Source organism: Sciurus vulgaris, assembly GCF_902686455.1.
Source record: "Sciurus vulgaris genome assembly, chromosome: 6".
NCBI classification, from domain to species: domain Eukaryota; kingdom Metazoa; phylum Chordata; class Mammalia; order Rodentia; family Sciuridae; genus Sciurus; species Sciurus vulgaris.
The window spans coordinates 36,686,105-36,706,828 of record NC_136466.1 but is presented as its reverse complement, the minus strand read 5'-3'; the positions used below and the strand labels follow the sequence as shown (position 1 = coordinate 36,706,828).

At 42.6% G+C, this 20,724-nt stretch overlaps 1 protein-coding gene across 1 annotated transcript; it reads right to left on the bottom strand.

Moving 5' to 3' along the window:
• Positions 1–577: 577 nt before the first annotated feature.
• BTNL9 (butyrophilin like 9) lies at positions 578–20,234 on the bottom strand. Its single transcript, XM_079144182.1, has 11 exons — positions 20,069–20,234; positions 16,208–16,332; positions 14,047–14,394; positions 12,459–12,740; positions 7,847–7,975; positions 7,623–7,655; positions 7,289–7,309; positions 6,902–6,922; positions 6,646–6,672; positions 2,731–2,757; positions 578–1,901 (listed from the first exon to the last, which is right to left on the bottom strand). The coding sequence occupies exons 2-11, from the start codon at positions 16,314–16,316 to the stop codon at positions 1,276–1,278; spliced, it is 1,623 nt and encodes a 540-aa protein (XP_079000308.1). The 5' UTR covers positions 16,317–16,332; positions 20,069–20,234; the 3' UTR covers positions 578–1,275.
• Between the last annotated feature and the right edge of the window lie 490 nt (positions 20,235–20,724).

The window sequence follows — 20,724 nt, the reverse complement described above, 5'->3', positions numbered from 1 at the left end:
TATTTTAAGACTGGAAAATACTGTTCTCCAAAAGGCTTTCACCCTATTGTTTTAGGATTCACTGGTGATTTTTAATCTATATTATTTCCACAGTGTTGTGAACTGGTAATCTTTCTATTTCTCTCTCTCCTTTCACCTCTTTTAGCTGGATTCTGTCTCTTAAAAAGAAAAAAAACCTTCCTGTTTTTCTTGAAAAAATAAAAAGAAATTAAGTATTTTCATGGACTCATGCGTTGTTTAATTCAATGCACTATAACACATTGTTGTTATTACTGATTTTGAGTTCGAATTGTTCCATAATTGGTCAGGGAAGCCCTTCCAAACTGGCACCTATTTATTTTTGCCTTTTGCATGAATTTTTACTTATTTTTCAACATTTATATTTATTTACCTAATTTATAAAAACTATATATATTTATAATATATACATATATACATATATATATATAAAGTGCTGTGTGCTTCATAGAAGGGACTGTGGAATGGCTGTACTGCATAGCAGCTACACACACACACAAACATACACACACACACAAAATCACTGTGAAAGTGATAACTCAAGCTAATTAATATTAACTACCTCATACATTTTGTTTTGACAAAAAACATTTACAATTTACTTAGTGATTATTTAAGCATGCAATACACAATTAATAACTATAGTCACCATTTTGTACAACAGAACTCTTAAACTTGTTCCTCCTGCCCATCAGTTTCTGTCCAGGCTTTAGTACTTCCTCTGCCCCACCCTTGAAATCAGCCATTTCTCCAAATTTATTTTAGTAGCAAATAGTGTTTAAAGCTAGGAACGAGCCATAGGTGAACTCATTGTTTATGAGATGTCATTGCTGATAAACTGTTGTAGAACTAGCAAATATATACAAAAAGTATATGCCAAATATATGAAGTACATACTTATAATCCAGTCTAACAATGCCTCCCTCACCCCTCTTCCCCGATTACATTTTCTAACCCATCTCCCACATGAGTACCCTGTTTCCCATGCATCATCAATGATATTTTTATTCATTAGCTGAGTCTTATATACAAACGATCTTTGAAAGTGCCCCTTTTCTTTAAGGAACACTATATACACCTCTGCATAGGCAAAGATACTCCTATTCTTCCTTCCCCTTCCGCCGCTCTGACCCTTTAGGCTTTGCTCATTGTTTTAGTTGGTGCATTTGTTGACTCTAGAGGAATCGAGAGAGCCAAGCGCTATCCTGGACTTCCAGGAAGCTTCCCAGGCCCCAGTCCTGTGGCCAGGAGAGAGCCTCACCACAGACCCAGGGCAGGATCCGAGGGCTCATAGGGCTGTAACAGGCAGTCCGTGTCATTCTCTTCTGGAACGCACGTCCCTCTAGCCCGCAAGGAACAGATGGTTAGTGGATTAGGGCGTTCTCCACCATCGTGGGCCCTGGGCCTGAAATATGCGCAGAGAGCCCCTGAGAAGGTATCTGTGAAGGTGAAGATATGGGAGCCATCTGACACATTGAAGAAGGACAGCTTTCCCGCCTCACAGTCCAAGAAGATGCCCACGCGCCGCGGAGGCACGCGCAGAGTGAGCGCTACGCGGTGTGGGTCCAGAACGAAGTACTCGCAGCTGTTCCACAGCCCCATCACCCAGTATCCACCAGCCGGGCTCAGGCGTGCGGGTCCTGAGCGTTGCACAGCTGCCAGACACGCGCCTAGGAACCAGCGGCTGCGCTGGCCTACATGCACTTCCCAGTAGTGGCGGCCAGTAGAGAAGCGCTCCCTGCTCAGTACGCATGTCTGCTCAGTGAACCTTTCCGGATCGCCAGCAGCCAGGATCGCTGCCGCTGGGCGAGAAGAAACACTCTTGGCATCCTCAGACACTTCCAGGCTGGGGTGCGCTGTGGCCGCGTCCAAGGTCACATCCACTGCCCAAAAGCACAGTGTTAGTGCCGACTGAGATTGGTTCTGGGACCCTTCTCTTTCCTCCCCCATAGGCAAATCTAGATTCTCCTGATAGAGTAATTAGGGAAATCATCACCCACCCCATGCTAGCAACTCCCCACTCTTTGCCCGGCTCCCAAAGTGGCATGCAAGTTACTCCTAAGTATTGCTGTTTTGTTTTGTTTTCCTGAACTGGAAGCTTCCTAATCACATACTTTATGCCATGGAGAGAAGTAAAAGCAAATGAGGTAGGTTGATGAACAAGGAGCCAAGTCCTGGTCAAGGGGAAGAAGCTATTGTCTGGTTCTATTCCCAGCTGGTGCACCAGACTTTGTGACCTTGAGATCATCACATGAGCTCTGGTTCTTGGTTTTACAATTTCAGAATTTTAAAACTGAAGGAACCTCTGAGATAGGTTAGTCCAGTGACCTGCACTCCAACACTCACCACCCAAAAAATACCAATTAGGTGTATGGGGAACCCCGAGTATTCTTTATGAGATGATCTGAGAGGTTCCTTTCACACTTTGTGTTCTGCCAATAGGCCCAAGAAGCAGCCTACAATCCATTAGGACATGAACCTAGTAAGACCCATAAAGCTCTGTGTGTAGGGGAGCATGTCTGTGCATGCATGTGCGTAGATACATGTATAGTGCCAGTGTGTAACATTTTGTATATGCAAGTGTGCTTGTATGTTTCTGTGTTCAGGCTCTGTATTTGGCTCCTGGAAGCACCCTTCCTCTAATCTCAGATCTCTCATCTTTTCTATTTAAGATCCAGTTAAATCAAGTCATAAGTCAGTTTTTCAGCTTACCTGCATATTGTTGTGCTGCTCTCCACTCTGAAACCAGAGGAAAAAGAGCTGATTCAGTAACTCAGGAACCTTGAGGGAGGCTCAAAATGTATGAGGGGTTCCCACAAATCAAACAACCTCACTCCCACAGCTGGTTTGGATCCAGACTTGTCTGGATCTACCATGGAATTTTCCTGAAAATTTAAGATTGGATTGGGTTCTGTACTAAAGTTGTGTGCTGGGAAAAGCAGAAGAATGGAACATAGGCAGAGACCCAGTATGAGTAGCCTGGATGCCCTCAGGGATGGAAATAAAGCTTCAAACACCCTGTCTTTCCTGAGTAGACCTTTTTTTTGGGGGTGGGGGGTCCAGGGATTTAATTCAGGGGTGCTTTACCGCTGAGCTATGTCCCAAGACCCTTTTTTATTTTTTATTTTTATTTTGAGATGGGTCTTGGAGTTCTTGGAGCCTTGCTAAGTTGCTGAGGCTAACCTTGAACTCGAGATCCTCCTGCCTCAGCCTCCTGAGTTGCTGGGATTACAGGTGTATGCCACTCAGATCTCCTTTCTTAATGTGAGCCATGCCAATTAGATTTCTGTTTTGTTTTCTCTTTTCTGTTTTGCAACAAAGAGTTGACTAACAGCAATAGATGACATTCTCAAAGTTCCAAACATTATACCTAGTTTTGCATTAATATAACCAGTAGAACTTTAAAAATATATACCTGTTGGGTAGAATAACTCAATTCTATAAAATAGTGATTCTCCTTAATTATAAATTCAAAGCAATCCCACGCAAATCAACTTTTGGATTTTTTTTAGGAACTTCAAAAATTTATCCTATAACTTATATTTTTAAAAGGCCCATAAACTTTAAAAAGGCAGTAGAAAACTGAAATCAAATTCCATGCATGTATGAGTTTATCAGGATGAACCCAACTACTACAGGGCTCTAACAAATTTTTATTGACAAATTGAAAAGGAAGTAGAAAGGGAAGAAGGGAAATTGTACTTTCAGTTACTATAAAAGTTATAGCAGTAGCCAGGCACAGTATTACTTGTAATCCCAGCTATTCAGGAAACTGAGACAGGAATGATCAAAAGTTTGAAGCCAGCCTGAGCAATTTAGTGAGACTCTGCCTCAAGATAAATTTTTTTAAAAAGGGCTGTGGATGTAGCTCAGCGTAGAGTGCTGTCTAGAATGCTTGAGGCCCTGGGGTCAATCCCCAGCATAAAGAAAAAAATCCACAGCAATAAAAAGAATAAGGCAATAGGTGGGCCAAGATACAGTTCCATCTAGACATGTGACTGGAATGTGCACTAAAGCTGACACTTCACATCAATGTGGAAATTATGGATAGTATACTAGATGGCTTTGGAAAAACTGACTATGTAGAGAAAAATCACTGTATTCTCATCTAACACTCAAAAAATGGTGGATTCTAGGATTAAAGACCTATATATAACACATATTGCTACTGTCTGGATTTGGATTTGAAATGTTTCCCAAAGGCCCACATGTTAAAGGCTTGGTCCTCAGCTTAGCACTACTGGAAGGTGGTGGAACCTTTAAGAGGTAGAGCCAACTTGGAGTTCTTCTGGTCTAATAGAGGTATGCCCTTGAAGGAATATTTGGGCTCTGTCCCTATTCTTTTCCTCATTGCTTCCTAGCCATGATGAAGTGAACAGATTGGTTCATCTAACACTTCCCTCACAAAGTGCTGCCTTGCTACAGTTTCAAAGGCAACAGAGCCAAAGCAACTATTGGAATGGACCCACCATTTGACCCAGCTATCTCACTCCTCAGTTTATACCTAAAAGACTTAAAATCAGCATACTACAGTGATGCAGCCACATCAATGTTCATGGCTGCTCAAATCACAGTAGCTAGATTGTGGAACCAACCTAGATGCCCTTCAGTTGATGAATGGATAAAGAAACTGTGGTATACATACACAATGGAATATTACTCAGCCATAAAGAAGAATAAATGGATGGAGTTGGAGAATATCATGCTAAGTGAAATAGGCCAAGCCCCAAAAAACCAAAGGCCGAACATTTTCTCTGATAAGTGGATGACGATACACAACAAGGTGGGGTGCCAGGGGCACAAGAGAAGAATGAAGGAACTTGAATGAAGAATGAATGAAGGATGGTGTAGAGGAAAATGGGGTGGGAGGGGTTGGGGGAAGAAAAGATAGTAGAATGAGATAGACAGTATTACCCTATGTTTATGTATGATTACATGAATGATGTGGATCTACATTGTGTATAACCGTAGAAATGAAAAATTGTACCCCATTTGTGTACAATGAATCAAAATGCAGTCTGTAAAAATAAAAATTTAAATAAAAAAGAAAAAAGAAAAAGAAAAGAAACCTCAAAACCAAATAAAACTTTTCTTCTTATAAGTTTATTATCTCAGGTATTCTGTTACAGTAACAGAAAGCTAACACACATATAAAATGAATAAAAGAAAGTGTAAGAGAATATTTTTGTGACCCACGTGTGAGAAAGATCTTCTTCAACAAAACTTCAAAAACATAAACCATAAGGAAAAAATTTGATTTTATCAAAATTAATGATTTATTTTCATAAGGGGACTCTGGACAAGGTTAATAGCAAATGACAGGATGGAAGAAGGAATTTACAATGTTTAATACCAATGAAGATACACACACACACACACACACACACACACACACACACAATACATACATCAATACGAGAAAGACTTTCTTTAAGAAAACTAGGCAAGGGTATGAACTGACAGTTTTCAGAAAAGGAAGCCACAAAAGCCAACTAACACATACAGATGCTTAAACTACTTAGCATTCATAAAGATGCAACTGAAAGAACAAGGAGCAATGATTTACTGACTTAATGACGGGCAAACTTGGAAAGCTGGCTCACATGGGATACAGGCACATAGAGCTTCTATGCACTGCTGACAGCAGGGTGAAGGACTCCCTTAAAGACTTCTGTCCCACTACAGTACATATTCCCCCGTGGGCCAGAAATTTCTACACAGGATCATAAGGTGACATATTTGAGGTTATTAATTCAGTGTCTCTTATGGTGTTGTGGAGTTAAAAGAAGCTTGAATGTGTACTCCAGGAGGGTGCCTGGCTACAGTGGAGTGTTCCACAGCAAGAGAAACAGACCACATGCATCCATGAGATAGATATTAAACTAGACATGCATGGAAAAAGCAAGGGATAACATGAAACTATAAATGTCACTTATATCACTAAAATGCATATGGCAAAATAGAAACATTTGTAAGAATACATACAAAGTAAAGACACACATTCGACTGTCTTAGGGGGGAAATTGAGAGGTATGGTGAGAAATTAGTACATATATGGTAATATGCCCACTCTAGACCCGCAAGGCAGTCTGTGAGAGTGGGTATCAGGAGTGTAGGTAATGTCATAGGCTACTAGGGTTGGAACCAGTGGTTTCCAATATGTTTAGACCCTAGAACAATATAAAAATAAACATGAAAGCAAAACTTGAGCATAACTTCTAACAAGTGATATGTGAGACTATGAGTGATGGAGATGCTGAGATGTAAGTCCCTGACTTATGGTGACTTAACTTATGATTTTTGGACTTTACAATGGGGCAAAAGTCATACACATTTAGTAGAAATCATACTTCAGATTTTTTAGTTCCCAGGCTAGTGCTAATACCTGGTACCATACTCTTCTGAGATGCTGGGCAGCTACAGCCACTGCTCCCAGTCAGCCATGTGATCACACAGGTAAATGACTGGTACTTTACAGTGTGCTCTGTTGTTAAGCTATGAGTTAGGTAGGTTAGGCATATTAAATGCATTTTTTACTTATGGCATTTTCAATTTATGATATATTTTATTGGGATGTAAATTGGGGAACACAATGAGAATTGGGGGAGAGAAATGATCTTCACTTACCAGCCTGACCTTCAGTCCTTCTCCAGTCTGAAGTAACAAAGGGAAATGGAATTAGAACATCAGGACACCACAGCTTCCCGGCTCACATCAGAGTTCATACACACCTCTTCTTCTCCCTGCCCCTTTCCTATTTCTCCTGCCACCCACACAGCCAGTGTGTTCCAGCCTAGGCATCATACCTCTGGTTGGGAGATGAGACAATCAGCATTTACAAAAAGGTGGACATCTGGGAATAGTTTTAATAGGAATCACTTACCAAGTTCTGTTTGAAGCTTCTCTGAAAGCAGAGCACAAAGAAAACATTAATCTTCACATGAATAGAACCACCTTCCAAAACGTGTCACCGGGAAGAAGTTCTACTGCTAACCCCCACCCGACCCTTGCTCTATAAAAGGCCACTCATCTGCAGGATTCTGCCTCATCCTATTCACTTCAGTGGCAACTACGCACCCACAGGCAGCCTGTCATTTCAGCACTTTTGGAAGAGAAGAGACCCAGAAGTAAAGATTTAGGATAAGATTGGTGCCATCTATCGCTTCCCAAAGGGGGATGAAAAACACTGAACGCGTCTTTCCATTCCACGTGCTCCCTGGTTACTTATCTGGTCTGCACCCAGCAATGTTGTGAGGTGACCAGAACTTACTCAGTTGTGCAGTCAGTTTTCCTGCAGAAGAAACGAAAGGAGGGAAAATTTTCAAGTTGAGGAATGAGTTCCATAAAGCAGATCATACGCTGAGGCCTCATTCTCCACAAAGTGCACAGACTCGCCCCCCTGCGTCTGGGTGGGAACTCTGGGCGGGAAGCAATCGGGCTCTGAGGTAGGTAAGTGGAAGAGCAAACTTCTGTCCCACTTAACCTAACTCAGCCCTGCTAACTCCACCCTCCGTCCCAATCTGGGTCCTTGCCGTGTTGACCCAAAGCCCCCTTTTGCGCTGGTCAGGGGTGTTGGACATAGAGCGCGCCTCCCCGCAGCTTACCTTGTTCCTTCTCTGTCTGTTTCTTTAGCTTTTCTGAAGGAAGGAAAGAGAGAAGCCTCAATATGCGCCTTCCTCTGCCTGTTTGCAGATCCTGTTCCGGCAGGCGCCTCTGTAAGCCACCCTGGGGTCCCCTTCCTGCCCGCATGTCCTTCTACGCGGCTGCCACCACTTTCCTCTTAAGCAAAGCCAGCTGTAGGAGGGCGGTCCTCGGGCCTTTCTCATACCTTGAGACTGCTGTTGCTTGTGCAAGTAGTACAGCGCCAGCATCGTGAGGAGGGCCAGGAGTAGCGGCAGTGCCACCAGGGTCCCTAAGAAAGCACTCTTCCACGGGGAAGTTCCGGGTAGAAATACATCTGGAAAACACCCCACAGGGATTGTCTCGATTCAGGCCCCATTGAGATAAGACTCTCCTGGACCTCGTGGACTGGAAAATCTTCATAGTGGTCTTGGGTTGACACATTCTGGCAGCCCTAGAGCCAAGTGTAAAATGGGTGTGACAGCGACTACCCGGGCTTCTCTCAGGTAGGATCAGGTGAAAAAGCGTTGAACTTGCCCAGTGGAAGGGGAAAGTGCTGCACATTGAAGAGAAAAGAAACACACTGGGTGGGATTTTGGTGGTACAAGCCTATAATCCCAGCGGTTGGAGAGCTGAGGCAGGAGGTTCGCAAGTTCAAAGCCGGCCCCAGCAACTTAAGTAAAACTCTGTCACAAAATAAAAAATAAAAAGGGCTGGGGATATGGCTCAGTGTTTAAGCGCCCCTGGGTTCAATCCCTAGCATAAGACAGAAGGGAGGGGGGCACTGGTGTGTCTGACCCTCTTGCTCCTGCGTAGCACTTCTATGACCACAGCTCTGACCTCCCACCACTTCTTCCCACTCTTGCCCTTCATCTGAAGGAATTAAGAAGTCAAGGTATTTTTTGCTTACCTCTGAAACCTAGTAAATTATTGTTCTCTCTGTTGAATTCACTAAGAGTCTCTCTGCCCAGTTGCAAACAATTGTCTCTTACCTGTTGTCACCACACTTTTGGAAGAATTGCTAACAAAGTTGATAACCTACTGGACAACAGCTTCCAATCCCCAGGGAGGATCTGCCCCCATGGAGGATGTGACAAGAGCAGTACTGGCCATGGCCAGAAGATCAAGAAATGATTCACTTTCATCAAAAACTCAATGAATTAATCAAGAATGATTAATATTGATTACCATTAAGCATACACACAGTTGTTTCTAAAATATGCTATAAATTGTAATTCAACATTTCAATGCTGTTTTCTCTAGGATGGCAAAATTATCATTAACAGAAAAGTATACATTACACACATATACATAGTTATATAAATGATTTTTTTTCTAAAAGTTTATAAAAATATTTGTAGCCTCTGGAGGGAAACTGCTTTCTTGGCATTCATGATATAATAAAGATCTATTTTAAACCACTCACTTTTATTGTACCTGACATATATTGTAATCATGCACCATAAAAATTTTTTTAAAACTTAAAAAAAGAGAGTAACCCTTTAGAAACTCTTGTGGCAATTTAATAATTTCGTGTCTATTGAATTTAATTATTTAAAGAGGGTGCTTTGGGGCTGGAGTTGTAGCTCAGTGGTAGAGTGCTTGCTTCACACATGTGAGGCACTAAGTTCAAGCCTCAGCACCACATAAAAATAAATAAAGGCATTGTGTCCAACTAAAAAATACACTAAAAAATAAAACATAAAAGGGTGCTTTTATCTCACAGGTCTTTTTAAAAATATATCTTTATCTTTAAAAACTAAACTGTAGTAAAATATACAAAACAAAAAGTCTATCATCCTTGCCTGTGTCCACCCCACCCTGGTGCTGGGTATCGAACCTCAGTGGTGCTAGGCAGGTACTCTGCCACTGAGCTATATCCTTAATTCTTAATCATTATTATTTTTTTTAGTGTATAGTTCAAATGCACTAAATCCACGCACACTGAAGCATGTCTATCACCGTAATCCATCTCCAGAAATTTTTAATCATTCCAAATGGAAATTATACTCATTAAACATGAATTCTCCATTCCTCTCTCAACCCCAGACTCTAAAAGCCACCATTCCACTTTCTATAAATTTGACAGTTCTGGGTACCTCATATAAGTGGGCATACAATATTTACCCTTTTGTGTCTGTTATTCCATTTAGCATAAGTGGTTTTTTATCTTAATTTTATTTTTCTAGAAGTGTGTTTCATTGTACTGTACAAAAGTATTGGTCACAATGAATTGATCCTTCAGGACAGATGGTTTCAAAGCATAGGCCTGGGGGTTAAGAGCAGGGGTTTCAGGGTCTGATGTCTCCCTGACCTACCCTTAACCCTCTCTCTGTTCCAGCCCCTCCAGTCTCTGTGCTTGCTTTGTTACCTAATATCCACATGACTCACACTATCTATAAAGAAGTGTATACAGAGAAGGATATACAAATCTCAAATTATGTATACAAATTTAATAATAAATATAAGCAATGTAAATTTAGATTTATATACAAATCTCAAAAGGAAAAAAAATTGTACTTTCCCTAATGCAAAAAGGAAGACTCCTCCTTTCTCCTTCCTCAGAGCATTTCCTTTAAGGAATCTGTAAATTCTTTCTCTATTTCTTTGAGATGTAGATAAATTTTGAAAGCTAAACAAATCTTTTGCCAACTGTACAACTCAGGACTTTATCTTAAGGGCCATCTCTTTGATATGTAAACATCATGGAGAAAGAACTAGGAGTTTAAGAGCTCTGAGCACATCTTCAATCCCATCAACTCTGGAGACTGAGGAAGGAGGCTAGAAAGTTCCAGGCTAGCCTCAGCAACCCTAACCCTAACCTTCAGCAACTTAGGAAGATACTGTCTCAAAAGAAAAAGAAAAAGAAAAGCTGGATGTGGTGGCGTACACATGTGATCCCAGCTCCAGAATCTGAGGCCAGGTGAAAACCAGCCTTGGCAACTTAGTGAGGCCCTGTCTCAAAAAAAAAAAAAAAAAAAAAAAAAGAAAGGAAGAGTCTGGCTACAAGTTATAACTACTTGCCATAGAGATGTAAGAGGTTTTATTTTTTCCTTTGGATAAAGATAGCTAACAAAGACGGTCACCCCAATTAGCAGAGAAATTTATTTATCTGTTTATTTATTTAGATATGGGCCTCATGTTGCCCAGGCTAATCTCAAACTAATGAACTCAAGCCATTCTCCTGCCTCAGTCTCCCAAGTAGCTGAGACTACAGGCAATGCCACCATACCCAGTTCACTAGGGGAATTTAGAGTACACTCTCTGTGACAAATGATGCTGTCAAATTCTCCTACTAGAGGATAAGTTATCAATTATCTTGAAACCATACCTACCAAACTATATCAAAGGGAGAGATTTTTGTTATGATAATATAATTATTAATTTGGAAAATAGCCCATAATCGGGTTTGCCTCAGGACATAAAACAATTAGAGTCGTGAACATTAAACCTTTTGGTGGGTACTTCTGAATAAGATTTTGATACAAATAATGACCTAGATTTCAACTCCTTGCCTAAACAGCTACTTACCTGAGTCACCATTTTATAATCCACAGCCATACTCCACCACTCCCTGCCACCTTTCCTTTCTTCATTTATCTCTCTAGCACCCTCCTCCTCTTTCTTCTCTTCCTCCTTTTTTTGTGGCACTGGGAATTTAACTCAGGGGTGCTCTATCACTAAGCTATATTCTGAGCTATTTTTATTTTCTTATTTTGCAATAGGGTCTCACTAAATTGATGAAATTGGCCTCAAACTTGAAATCCTGCCTCAGGCTCCTGAGTCCCTGGGATTACAGGTGTGTGCTGCCATGCCCAGCTTCACCTACCACCTTCTAATGCATTGAGGTAGGATAGAATAAATAAAAGAAATAAGTAGGAGACATACATGAAAGACAAGGAAATATGATTCTAATTTAAAGTTCCACATACTTTTCCAGGCCAGTGACTCCCAAATTTCTGGGAAATCTGTAAATCTAATGTTAACCAAAAATCACTCACTTATGATAATTACCTTGTGCACTGTTAATTAGTCTACAAATAAATAGATTAAGCAAAGAGTGATATGATATTTTAAGAAACCTATAAATTAAGGTACTTTCCAACATTATCATTCATCAAACAATGAAAACAATGTCAAGTTAAGGATTCTGAGAACAACTATATCACCATAGACCATCTTGTGATTATCAGACTAATGTCATCTCTACATAACTTTCCATACCCAACTCTCACAAAGTTTCTTTTAAAAGAGGAGCTGGGAACCCCCCAAATGCTTCCCTCTCTTGAGAGAGTCTGCTTTGCTAAAGAAATCTATTTGTGCCTCTAGTGACTCATGCTGAAATTCTTTTCTGTCAAGTACATCAAGGATGCTGCTGGTCCCTTGTAGAGTCCACCCCCACCCCCCAGAACTGCTAGCAACTCTCTTCCAGAGATATGTCTTCTTCTGTGGCAATATCATGTGATTTACTTATATTATTTATTGTCTGTATCCCCCACTGGAATGGGAACCTGAGGGTAGGGGTTTGGAACATATTGTGGGTGTTCAATAAATAATTTTTTGAAGGATAAAATTGGCAATACATGGGCTCTCCTGATGATCTCTAATGAACAGGGTTTATGAGTTCATGTCCTTTAGCACAGAAATGTTGACTCTCTGGAGCCATCAGTTGCACTTTGTTTCCGGTATGGTGTCAAGGCCAACCCACCCCATTCTCAGTCAGGCCTCAGTACCATTGTATCCTTGAAAACCACCTTTGGGTTAACTGATACGGAGAACATAATAATTAAGAGGAGAAGGGTGAGCCAGCATCCACTAACCTGCTAAGTGAACCACAAACTCTTTCTTCTGGATCAGAAGAGGGTTCTGGATGGAGCAGGACATGTTGCTATGGGCTTCTCCTCGGGTAATCACGGATGTTTCCAGACTGAACAGGCCCTTGACATCTCGGATAATAACTTCAGACTCCGGTGGAAGGCACTGTCCCTGGTGGTTTCTCCACTGAACTTTGGGTTTGGGGTACCAGCCATTGGAGCTGCATCTCATCTGAATGCCTCCTTCCTTAAAGCCTTCAAGGGAGATCTGAGGGTCTGAGCCCAGCCCTGGGAGAGGCAGAAGGAGTGGGAATGATCAGTCAGGCACCTTCCCAGAAGTTGTGTGGGAAGTTCGTGCAACAATTTAGCATTTGCAATCTCCATAAGGCACCAGAAACTGTGACTGCTCTTACTGTGTGTGGGCTTGCAGCAATCATCCCACCCTCCATGGATTGCAAATGACAGTCTAGATTACCAGTAGCATGTGGGGACAGTACTACCCTGAGGGACATTTGGAAATATGGAGAGGAGGGTATTTGGTGGAGAAGAGCTACTGGCATTTAGTAGTATTATTCAAGGGATAGTCCTCCTAGAATGAAGAATTATTCTACCACAAATTCCAATAGGTTGTCCTCTCTTTCTTGATTCTCACTAAAGTTTGTCTGTGTTATATGCACTCCTTTGTTTCCCTGTTCTTATAGAACTCGACCCCCCTTCTTTCTCTGGCAGTGTTAGTATTGAACCCAGGGCCTTGCACATGCTCTACCACTGAGCGGCATCCCTAGCTCCTTCCTATGTTTCTTTTTGCAGTATTCTTTCCCCTTTCCTTCTTTTCCTACACACAAAAATAAACATTATCCAACTTCTTTAGCATTTCGATTTTTTTAAATACATCCTAGAAATCCATCCGTATCTATTCATAGAGATCCTCATTTTTCCAGCAGCAGAGTGTGGACCACTCCACTCTCTGTGGACCATGCTCATCTCCTATGCATGGACATTTAGGCAGTTTCCACTATTTTGCAATTACAAAAATTTCTACAAAGATTAAACTCACGTGAATGTCTTTTTTATGAATGGAAAGTGTAGGAGACATATCTTTAGGGTAAACTCCTGAAAGTGGGATTGTTGTGTCCCAGGGTAGATGTACAGGAAGTCCAGTTATTTATTGCCAAGCTCCTGGACTTTGAATTCCACTAACAAAGCAGGTCTCCTCCCCCAAAGCTCCATCAAGAATGTGTGGTCAAACTTTTTAATTTTTGTCACTTTGTAAAATTAAAAAATTGAATCGTTATAGCTTTAATTTGTCTGCCTCTCATTTTAAGTAAAAATGATCATATTTTCATATGTTAAGGATCATTGTGGGGTGTGTGTGTGTGTGTGTGTGTGTGTGTGTGTGAGAGAGAGAGAGAGAGAGAGAGAGAGAGAGAGAGAGAGAGAGAGAGAGAGATTTGCTCCTCTTGTCCATTTGCAAGTGGATCTATCCCTTGTTTTAAAAAAAGTCCTCTCCCCTGCTCCTGTCAAATTAGGGATTTTCTCTGATTGTATATTTACTTGAGCAAAGCGACTCTATCTGAATTGGTCAGAGCAGTACCTGCTACCTCCAGCTCCCAGATGGCTTCACCAGAGAAGTCATCAGAGAGAAAGCTGCATCCATACCGGCCCTCGTCTGATGGAACGATGCTGCGGAGCTCCAGGATGACGCTGCCAACGCTGATGTTCTCCGTGACAAGTTTTGTCCTATTTTGGAACTGTGCCATCTGTGTGCTGAAGAGCTCCTGCCTCCCTTTGTATAGGTGCACCACGTCGGAGGACTGGCTCCGGAACCAGCGAATCTCCATGTCTTCAGCGTCCTGGTACTGTGACAGGTGGCACGGGAACTCCACCTCTTCCCCAACAATGGCCAGAATGGATTCCCCAGGGCCTATCACCTTGACCTCCTCTAGGATGACAAACCAGAGTAATAGCCTGAATCAATCTTCTTCAAATATAATTTTTATCATATCACTTTGCAGGTCAGAAATATGCAGTAGACTATTCAAAAGATAAAGATGAGGCCCTCTACAAAGAAAACCAGCCTGGTTTCTTGAGCAAGTAACTTATATGAAAAAAGGAATTGTCACATAAGGGACATGACAACCAGAAACAACGTGCAGATGTTATTTGGGGGACTATGTAAGTATGGCCAGGGCAGTAAGTGAAATGCAACGTTAGGCTAAGAAAAAGCAAGTTTCAAAACCAATATAAACACTATTCCATGATCTTGAGTAAAAAAATTAATATTTATATAACTGTTTAGAGAAAAAGGTTGGAAAGGAGAGAAACCAAATCCTTGTTGGTGGTAATTTCTGCATGATGGAACTAGATAGTTTCTTATTTCCATTTATCAGCTTTTACAATTAAAAATATACCACATATGTACAGTTTTATAAAAACAAAAATATTTAAAATAATCTATGAGGGCTCCATGCTCCATGGATTTTCATAAAGACCACCCAAATTCTGCTGTTGACACTTATTAATCATGATCTTTCATTTGATCACTTCCTTCATAGTGTCTTCGTGTGGTCACTCTGCTACCTCAAACTAGCTCAGTTAGAACCAAGTTCAGTTAGAACCTTTTTCCAAAGCCCTATCATTCTGGATTCCTTCCCATCCTTCACTTTGCCAATAGAATATAGGCACATCTTTCTTTGTGTCATTTGAGACACCTTGTTGCCTACTGAGTGAATCTCCAACACCCTCTTGGCAACTTTCCTCCCTAGGGTCTCCCCACCTGTCTCACCACACACCTGCCTCAGTTTACCCTCCATCTGTCATTTTCCTGGAGTATGTACATATTGGGTAGCTCTGCACAAACAGTACCTCCTGTCTGCCTCTCCTTGCTTCTTGGGGAAAGACAATTGTTCTTAGTTTTGCTTAGCTGTGATCCCAAAATCTTTGGACATGGTTTTCGTGCAGTTGTTTATGTCATTTATGTTCTGCTCCATTGATCATGAGCTGCTTGATGATCTGACCTATGCCTTAGTCACTCTGATATCCCTGGTTCCCAGCCTAAGACATTAGAAAATTTCATTTGCATAATTAATTAACTTGTACCCTCCATCTGCTTCTGCTTCTGTGTCTTTCTTTTCTTTTTTCTTTTTCTTTCTTTCTTTCTTTCTTTCTTTTTTTTCTTTTTTGGTACCAGAGATTGAACACAGGGTGCTTAACCACTGAACCACATCCCAGCCCTTTTTTAATGTTTTATTTTGAGACAGAACCTCACTGTTCCTCAGGCTGGCTTTGAACTTTTGATTCTCCTGCCTCCTGAGCTGCTGGGATTACAGATGTGCATCACTGCACCCAACTGACTGCTTCTTTTGTGAGATGGTAGAATTGGGAGAAATTTTCAGTTCTTCAAAAGCTATGCAGGTGCTAACTGGTTAAGCGTAAACACCGATCAAGAAGAGCTTCCTGGCATCCTCCTGCCATCTTCTTTGCCATGCCCAACTTCAGGGTCCTGGGAAGTGTATGAGGGGTCTGGGGATTGGCAAAATGCTAGAGAGGCATGCAGTGGCTGAATGGTGCCCAGGGCAAGTGGATCTTTAAAAACTGGGCTGGAAATATCTCTGTATTTTAGCAAATGGCAATGGCCTTTTCCTGTTTTATAAGATCTTAGCCCTGGGAGGCACCTGGCATAAGGGGTGGGCAGAGCTGAGGTGCCCATGTCCTGGTCTGACAAGCTGCAGATGGGTGCAGGTCAGATGCATTACCTGAATTTGCCACCCCATGCTGAAGGAAGAGGAGGTGTGTGAGGAAGAAGAAACTGCTGGGCAGAGGTACTCTCTTCAAAAGGCCTGGGGATACTGGGAAATCCTCCATCAGTAGTGAAAGCCACCTGGAGAGAGATAAATTGGTGCTGGGTGACATGGGGCAGCTTACTTTCCCATAAGGTGCAAGACCTGTTGTTGTCTCAATTTTTTTTTTTTTTTTTAATGTCAAATCTGATTCAACAGTGCCAGTACCTGGCTTTTTTTAAACCAGGATCGGATGTGAGATCTGCTTCTAATTTTACCAAGCAACATTGTTAACAGAATTATTGGCCTTACTCTACCTCACACAGCTTCAAGAGGACAGGGCTGAAGCGTCCCAGAGGAAGCAGCTCCTGAGCTACGTATTGTTCAGAGACAGGAATAGAGCCATACATTGTGTGTGGGCTCAGCACCACCCTCCTCTGAAGTTAGTGGAGTTCCCCAAACAAAAGGAAATCTCTGAAGAATCTCAGATGCTTTTATTCTCCCTTCCTCACCATCCAGGCCCAAGGTTGCTTTCACTTCTCTTTGTCCTAGAACATCAGGTCCACAAAACAGAGAAACAAATACAGTTCTGCTTTTTTCCAAAAGGAGTATGCTTCTGGTGACTGCCTGCCAACTCCAACAACATTCTGGGAAAATCTGTCCAGGCCTGAGATCTTAGGTAGTGCTTCCAGGGGGGCAGCTGGTCACTGTCCCTGTGTGTATAGAATCTTCGAGGACTCATTGATGGAGTCATACCATCTAGACATCCCTTCCTCCACCTGTGGTCCTGTGAGAACCAGTCTCAGCTCAGACAAGGGCTGTCCCCTTTTACTCTAGTGTCCCCTTGGGCCTATGGTAACATCTCACAGTCTGGTGGCCAATGAGTATGGTGTGGCTAATATATCTTAAATTCATACAAACCTCTCTGTATTTCTCCTTCATTCAGTTGTAGGATCTTAGGCAGTTTTTGTCACTGGATAAACCTCAATCTTTGCTTGAACAATGGAAAAAACCATTTCCATCTCTTGCAGAGACTGCCTCTTTCCTTTCACTCCTTACAGCACCCCCAGATGGGTGTGAGCCTCCATTCTCCAGTCCTCCTCAGTTTCCTCCTCTGCCTCTGCCTCCACAGTCCTCACTCTTTGGTTTTCCTTCTGCAGACCTTAGCCCGCCTGTGCTTCCAGTGTCCTGTGGCTTTAGTGCTACAGCCACACCATCAGCAATACCATTGGCAAGGTGTCAATAAAGGAATTTAAAAGCCTCTAGGTCACACAACAGAAGAGCAGTCAAAGAGATAAGGGGGAAGTTAGTGAGGAAACTTCCTGAGTGACCTTTAGCTGGGAAGGACTCAGACTGTCGGGAATACAATAGGGGGGAGGAACAATGGCTGAGAGGTGAGTGGGTCAGGTAATGGTAGTCCCAGAGTTCAAACTTGGTAGGGAAATGCAGGGGAACAAGTTGGCATGGCTTCGTTTTCATGCCTCAGACAGATTCCTCTAAGGGAGACGTCAGCTCCCCTCTGGAAGGGGTTTGTCTGTTTTGATGGCCAGCAATTAATTGAAATCCTTCCTCTCACAATCACTAGAATGACCTGAGGCCTTAGGCAGGGATCAAGGCTCTGGTAGGACAGTCTGATCTCTTGCCTTTTGTGACAGATGGCAGGAAAGTCTCTGTGACAGGCCTGGAAACCAGGAGTAAAGAAGCAGAGTGCACAATGGCTTCGTGTTATCTCACCCTTTTCCTTATTCTCCTTTCTTCTCTTTTGTGCCTCTATCCTTTCTTTTGGGTTCCAGATATAGATCAGAGCTGCATGGGGGGGCAGAGCCACGAGGGGCATATTAGCGTTCTTTTGGAATGCCTTCCAAAAGAAGAGGAGCTCAGTCAGACCCATTTGCATGAGCCAGATTCTGAGAAATTAGTCACGACTTGTACTAGGTGATAACAGGTTCTCCCATGAGGAGGTGATAGGTACAAGGCCCCAGAGTCGGAGAAGGGTGGCCTCATGGAATGAGCACTCGATCTGAGTACCCTAGACAGGGGGATGCTACCATCTCCCAGGGGTCAAGAGGTTGTGGCTGTGCGCTCCAGAACTGTGGCATTGGTAAAACTGCAGTTCTCTGTTGTGATATAGCCATGTGCTTCCCACTACTGAGGCTACAGGAGAGACAGTTATAAACAAACATGAATGCATGCAGATGGATGAGGCCACAGTATTAAAAACTGACACTTATTATCTACCAAGCATTCAGCTGTACCACAAGTATTATTACTACTATTACTAATAAGTCTAAATTACAGATAAGAACTGAGGCACAAGTGGCTAAGGGACTTGCCCCTGCACAGTATGTAGTGGGTGGTAGAGTGAGGCTTCCACCTGAGATGTCTGGTTCCAAAACCTTACTCTGTGCTTCTCTCCATACAGATTCCTCACTAGTTGTGTTGTGTCAGGTCTGAGTACACTCCTCATTACTCCTGCAATCTTAGACTATGATTGCTGTAAGGAAATACCCAGCCTTTCACTTGGATCAGCTATCTCACAAATATTTTAAAGAAGAGACTAGGTCACAAAGTGTCGGCCACAAAATCAAGCAAGCGAACAACCAACAAATACAAATTTAAAAATCCCACTGCCAAATAAAACATCTTAAGCAAGAGCCTTCCTAACACTATCAACAGCATCTACTTAGGCAGGGGGCACATGTACTCAGTCCTGTTATTAACTACTCAAGGACATTGCCTTGAAAGAAAGGTCTGGTAATTTCCTGAAGGGAAGTCAGTGACTTTGGAGGGATCCTGTTGTACCTCTTTCCCACTTGCTGCCTGAAGTTTCCCTTTTCAACCCCACTCTCCAATTTAAAGACTCTGATCCTGATTGAAGTGCACATTCCATAGAGCACAGTCAAAATGAATTTCAGAGTCTGGTTCTGGTGAAGAAGTTTTGCTGGGGAAAGGAATAAGAGGCTGGACATGCTGGATACTTGGAGAAGATGCAGAACACAGAAGAAGGATGGCCAAAAAGGGGGCCTCAGACTGAGCTATGCTGTGCTCATTGGGTACATTTCCCCTATTTTCTTGGGAGCCTGTAGGTCATCCCCTTCTGAAGACACAAGGAGTCATAGGGATTCATGCACACTGAAATGCTGCCACCCTCCACCCAGGGGGAGTCCATTTCTCTCCTTCCCTCTTTCTCTTTCTTCCCTCTTTTTCCTTCTCCCTCTCTCCTTGCCCCCAACCCAGCTCCATTCCTATTCTTCCTTCCTGAATTTCCAATTCAGGAACACTGGATGTTCCAGTGTTCTCTTGACTTCTAGTCCCTCAGCACTTGAGTCTTTCTTTAGATTACTTATATTTTGCTTTACTGATTTGCAAATTGTTTTACTGGTGTGCAGGTGTACATTCTGCCCTCCTCTTATTCGTGTGCTAAGCTGTGTGCACTCTCCCACCCCACCCTACTCCTCAAGCCCCAGTGGCATGCTTTATCCTCAGCAGCCACCAGTGATTGCTCATTGACCTGCACTGGTTTGATTTCAATAGACCCACCAAAGGATTTCCACTCTTGTTAAGGGAGATGGATCACCTCAATAAGGGGGCCTCAATGAGGTTTCAAGTCCTTTTTATCTGGGGAAAATGGGATGCATCAAACCCTGTCTTCTCAGAGGAGCCTGCCTGAATGGGCATCACCCTTTAGCCACACTCAAAACTCCCATCCTGCCTCCAGGCACAGCTAAAAGGATGCCACTCCATGGTGTGCTCTTCCTAGCACCTTCCACTATCATTTTCTGCCCTTCATTTCTGAAAAGTGGAGGTTTAGACCAGTGTTGAGAGTGAACCACATACCTTTCAGGTAGCAGCAAAGCATCCAAAATGGCTAAGTCCCAGCGATCTCACGTTTCCCTGCAAAGTGAGACAATTGTTGTGAAGTGTCTTAGTCCCTTTTAGACAGAGGCTGGCAGCTGATTTCAGCGGGACAGCTCATTGGTGACAGAATTATTCACCCACCTTCCACCTTAGGAATATATGCCGTTGGCTATAAAAACCAAGATGGATAGAACAAAACAAGGAAGTCTCTGTCACATCCTGTCTCCGTGAGGAAAATCACAAATTAAATTCCCATGGAAAATGCCCCCCCACACAGGGTCTTAGAAGGAGGGCAAAGGTATCTAAGAGCTTTGTAGAACAGACTGCAAACTGCAGAGGCTCAGAGCAGGGAGAGAATGTACCAGCTGGCTGCCTGGGATCTCTAGCAGGTTGAGCTGGGCAGTCAGGGAGGCCATCCCTGGCAGCCCCTCTCTCCTCACAGTCACAGTGAGAGATGAAACTAGATTGCAATATCCACTAAAGGCTGGAAAGGTACTTGTTCAACTTGTACTGAAGCCACCATACCCTCCTCTCCAGAAAAAGATCAGTAAGGAAATAGCCTGGAAGCATTGCCATCAGTGAAATTTGCAAGAGCTGTTCGCATACAATTTAGATTAAAGGGAGTACTGAATTAG

Bases quoted from the DNA above. Each gene is read 5' to 3' on its own strand.
- BTNL9 (XM_079144182.1), bottom strand. From the start codon at position 16,316: ATGGAGGATTTCCCAGTATCCCCAGGCCTTTTGAAGAGAGTACCTCTG. The intron at 7,656-7,846 runs GTATGAGAAAGG...TCCTTCCTTCAG, and splicing joins CAAGCAACAGCAGTCTCAAG to AAAAGCTAAAGAAACAGACA. The intron at 6,923-7,288 runs GTAAGTTCTGGT...CTCTGCTTTCAG, and splicing joins AAAACTGACTGCACAACTGA to AGAAGCTTCAAACAGAACTT.